The 5,155-nt window shown below is 39.7% G+C and overlaps 1 protein-coding gene across 1 annotated transcript; it reads left to right on the top strand.

The window, feature by feature from the left end:
* Positions 1-950: 950 nt before the first annotated feature.
* Positions 951-4,693, top strand: LOC139023436 (zinc finger protein 239-like). The gene is made up of 2 exons (XM_070436590.1): positions 951-1,047; positions 2,220-4,693. Exons 1-2 carry the CDS (start codon positions 951-953, stop codon positions 2,996-2,998), a joined length of 876 nt encoding a protein of 291 aa, XP_070292691.1. The 3' UTR covers positions 2,999-4,693.
* Positions 4,694-5,155: the final 462 nt, after the last annotated feature.

The raw sequence follows: 5,155 nt of genomic DNA, 5'->3' as shown, positions 1-5,155 counted from the left end.
CTGGCTAGTTGTCAACAGCAGCATTGCGCTAGTTTAAACGTGTAAAAGACAGTGATGTTTATATCGATGGGCGAGGGAGAAATAACTTGTGGTATTGGTCACCATCTGGATATCACTCTGATATGCCAATTAACTAACGTGACGACAAACTCGATCCATTGGAATACTGCGTTACTTGATATTATTTCAAAGAGCGCTCCGTAAGCCACGCCCCAGGACATTGCTAGGCAGGTTGCAGTGTGACACGTTCTAATAGGAAAAAACGCCTCTCAATTTAAAATGGGTCCGCCGTGGTTCTGTGTAGCCGTGTTACGCTTACATATATGCAATACCAGTGTATTGCAGGTCATTTCGTCTGATTTAAGTAAAATATATTTGAGTTGGTAACAGTGAAACAACGCTGAGTCCTATACAGTTTGAGGTTTTACTTATAAAAAGTGTCCCAGTCCAGCATGCTTATCTCTGCCCGCTGGGCGGTGGTTTATGGAGCGCTCCTTGAAATAAGTTKTCCTAACTGGATCCGTTGGAAAACGGCTTTGTCTCACCACGCGGTTGTGGATGAACAGTGCAAAGTTGCTGTCATTCCGACTGGGCAGAAGTTGCTTCACCGTGCATCTGTGTCACATGTCGCTGGCGGTAGCTACTTGGTCAATTTGTTCCAGCCCACTTGATTATATTTCAAGTAGGATAGCAGCCTGCACGATAAATAATGTGTAATTTTGGTAGTAACCATCTGGGTGTCACCGTGATGGAGTCTACTGTTCAACCGGAAGAGTTTGCGCTGCAACCCGGCAACAACAAAACAGGGCACAGTCTGTCCTTCACTCTTGATTGCCGAGCACTGCTGTCCTGCAGTAGGGAGAGGGAGGTAGCTAGATAGTGTAGCCAATTGCCAATATCAGGCCAGAGTGACAGCTAAAGCACATTTATTGTAGTGATTTTCACCGAAAATGTACAACTGCGGCAACGTCTACATAAAAAAAATCAACATTGGAATGAAGTCCCAAATTCGGCAAACAAGTTTCAAATTCTCGACAGGTTACGTGGGTACAGTAAGGATGTGGCGTGACTGTAAACGTCTTTGATATTAAGCATCTCAATCACGTCGCGTGATTTCGCATAGGTTGTTTGGTGACCCGTTACAAAATAGAACTTAGCTAGCTAGGAGGGCTGATTAGGACGACTGACTGAACCGAATCCGTTCATCCCACTCAATCTCTCTGCACGACATACGTCATCAATTTTGGCACCAGGCTTGTCGTATAGCTCTCCATGTAAAAGCTTCGCTCTTCCTCGTCCATCTCACTAGATACCATAGCCTCAAAGTCATAAACCCTCCTATTTTAAAGTCTCTTCATAAAATGTAATAAACGTAACGTAACCACACTTCTAACTTTATGCCTAATCTTAAATAAAGGTAAATATATTTTTTATCAAAAAGCACATTTTAGCAATTTTACTTTGTGGCTGTAGAAACCCTTCTCTCTTGCTATAAGCACCCTTGAACGAAACTCTGGTTCACCAACATTGCTTTATAAATCACGTGCTGGGGAGCGGCTCTAAGGACATTCCTGACCCGTAAACGACTAACCAAAAATAAAACTGACTCTAACCAAACATTAACTTAACACTGAACTTAAACTAATTTGAACTAATTCTGAATAAAATACATTTTTGCAGATCAGGAGTGCACTTATAGTCTTTTCTGTGCTGTTTAGTGTAGACTAGTCAACAAAATCGTCTTATTTGAGCACAGAGAGGGCTTCCAAACAACATTTCTGATACTTTATTAAAGCTGGAATTGTTAATTTTTGGCCAACTACCAAATTCACATAGAAATGTAGTTATAGAGCTGTCATTCTCATTGAAAGCAAGTCTAAGAAGCGGTAAGTCTATATGTGCTATGCGCATTATTCTCTGCTCCCATTCTTAAGTTGTTTTTTTTACTTTCAGTTTTTTACACCAGCTTCAAACAGCTGAAATACAATATTTTGGGTTATGGAGAAATATTTCACAACAGTTTAGATGGTACAATGATTTGCTACATATGCTTGCTTGTTTTGTCATTAAACTGAAATAAGGCAAACTATTAGAATTTTAGCAACCAAGAAATGACTGAGCGATTTCTGCATAGTGCACCTGTTTAAGATATATTTTTCCCTCCAGACTTCCAGGGACTGACTCCTGCCGTTCACCCTGAGCAGCAGAACTGTAAGCAGGAGTGGAGCCCCAGTCTGGGCAGGAGGACCCAGAACAAACACAGATTAAAGAGGAACAACAGGAGCTCAGACTCAGTCAGGAGGACTCACCTCAGCCCTCATATCTGTACCAAAACCAAACTGTGGATGACGGAGAGAGGGGTATTCTACCTATCATCATAACTGAAGAGATCAAAACAGAAGCTGATGGAGAGGGCTACATAGTACCAGAACCAACCAGTGATCAGCCCCTTTCAGTTCATCCAGACTGCTCTGCTGCAGTGGAGAAACCATATCGGTGTCAACAATGTGACAAAAGCTTCACACGTAAGGGACACTTGACCATCCATTCAAAAATACACACAGGAGAGAAATCTTATCTGTGCAAACAATGTGACAAAAGCTTCATCCAGAAAGGCGACTTGGACAGACATACAAGGGTACACACAGGAGATAATCCATATCAGTGCAAACAATGTGGCAAAATGTTTAACCAGAAAGGAAGCTTGACCATCCATTCAAGGATACACACAGGGGAGAAACCTTATCAGTGCAAAGACTGTGACAAATCCTTCAATCAGAAGATGGAATTGATATTGCATATGAGAGTTCACACAGGGGAGAGACCATATAATTGTCCTGTATGCAAGAAAAGTTACATGGCATTAAGCTATTTAAGACTTCATCAGCGTGTTCACACCGGGGAGAAACCTTACCAGTGCAAAGAATGTGACAAATGCTTTGGTTATAAAGGAAGCTTGAAGTCTCATATGAGCACTCACACAAAAGCTTCAGCCTGAAGTGAGAACAACAAATGATTACTCACATGTGAATTTCTTGTTACATCCAACTTGTAAATAATTTATGTTCTATTTTCTGGCATTTGACAACAAAACAAATGTAGTTATGTGAGAGGAGTGATAAAACATCAGTCAGTATCAGATTTGTAAGCTCATTTTAGCGCTCACTTTTTTTGGATACCTACTGGCCAGGACAATGAGGGAATTTGACAATGCTGGCCCGGCTGAAAAGTGATTGCATCCTTTTTGAAACCAGGCTGCCTCACGGGCATGAGCCACTCCTCCCTCACCGCTTTTGCCTGGTCACATGACAGGCCATAGTCCGGTGCACCGCGGTTCAGCCTAATCAAACTCCTGCACTGCTGGCTTCAGGAAGTCATCACAACTGTGTCTAGCAGAGCACACACTTGGATTCCTAAACAACAGGAGTTCATATTCAATTGTTTAACAATGACATACAGGATATTTGGGCCACTATCTTCTATCTGTACTTCTGTCTGCATGTTAGAATATTGTAGTAGCCTATTATGTCTTTGTTGACTATATAATGCAGCAAATATTTTATGTTTTATGTTTTCATTTTTTTGTGGGGGGGTAGATCAGCTTTAATATTGCAGACAGATTGTGGCTTTCAATGTAATTGCATCATTTCCAATCCCCCATATATGTTTTTGTGTGTGTGTGTTTATATATATATATWTTTTWWATATATATATTTAATTTMTATTATTTTCCCCTAACCCTACCATCCCTCCCCTAATTGGAGTAAACTAATGAACAACAACACTTAGGCTTCTACTTCCATCTTATATATACACTATATACAGTTTACGGACACAGTATATTTTACAATAGTTATCTTTTGTTTGTTTTTAGTCCCTTCCTTCAGCTACCCTCAACCCCTCCCATATATCTCTGAACACCATCCAATTTTGATTTCTATTTGCCATATGTTTTCCAACTGTGCTGTTTCACATACGTTCTGAAACTATACACATTTTATGGACACTGTATATTTTACATGAGTTATCTTGTTATTTTTAGTCCCACCCTTCAACTCCACTCAACCCCTCCCATCTATCTCTGAACATCATCCAGTTTTGATTTCTATTGCCAGACCAAAGGACAGATTTCCACTGTCTAATGTCATTGCTCGTGTTTCTTGGTCCAAGCAAATCTCTTCTATTATTGGTTCTTTAGTTGTGGTTTCTTTGCAGCAATTCGACCATGAAGACCTGATTCACGCAGTCTCCTCTGAACATTGATGTTGAGATGTGTTGTTACTTGAACTCGGAAGCATTTATTTGGGCTGCAATTTCTGAGGCTGGTAACTCTAATGAACTTATCCTCTGCAGCAGAGGTAACTCTGGGTCTTCTTTCTCTGTGGCGTCCTCATGAGAGCCAGTTCATCATAGCGCCTGATGGTTTTTGCGACTGCACTGAAGAATCGTTCAAAGTTCTTGAAATTTTCCGTATTGACTGACCTTCATCTTAAAGTAATGATGGACTGTCGTTTCTCTTTGCTATTGAGCTGTTCTTGCCATAATATGGACTTGGTATTTTACCAAATAGGGCTATCTTCTGTATACCACCCCTACCTTGTCACAACACGACTGATTGGCTCAAGCACATTAAGAATGAAAGACATTCCACAAATTAACTAGGAACACCTGTTCATTGAAATGCATTCCAGGTGACTCCTCATGAAGCTGGTTGAAGAATGCCAAAGTGTGGAAGGATGTCATCAAGGCAAAGGATGGCTACTTTGAAGAATCTCATATATTTTGATTTGTTTAACACTTTTTTGGTTACTAATGATTCATATGTGTTATTTCATAGTTTTGATTCTTCACTATTATTCTACAATGTAGAAAATAGTAAAAGGTGTGTCAAATGTTTGACGGTACTGTAATATATATATATAATATATATATATTATATATATATATCATTCTATTGTGCAAGAATTTTGTTATATAAAAAAATGAAAAACACTGTTTTGAATCGCCGTCATTTTGTGTATCAGTTCATGTGCCATGGAATCAGTATATCAAAAATCTCTTCCCAACTATTTTGCAATCTATATGCCACAGCGGTCAATTTTTTGGTCCTTAATGAAACTGGTTAACTTTTTTCTTTATCACAATTTTCTTTACC

Source organism: Salvelinus sp. IW2-2015, linkage group LG32, assembly GCF_002910315.2.
Source record: "Salvelinus sp. IW2-2015 linkage group LG32, ASM291031v2, whole genome shotgun sequence".
Taxonomy (NCBI): domain Eukaryota; kingdom Metazoa; phylum Chordata; class Actinopteri; order Salmoniformes; family Salmonidae; genus Salvelinus; species Salvelinus sp. IW2-2015.
This window is presented reverse-complemented; position numbering and strand designations above follow the sequence as displayed.

Excerpts from the sequence above, each read along its gene's own strand:
- LOC139023436 (XM_070436590.1), top strand. The coding sequence starts at position 951 with ATGTACAACTGCGGCAACGTCTACATAAAAAAAATCAACATTGGAATG. Across the intron at positions 1,048-2,219 it reads ATTCTCGACAGGTTACGTGG|GAGTGGAGCCCCAGTCTGGG; the intron begins GTACAGTAAGGA and ends AACTGTAAGCAG.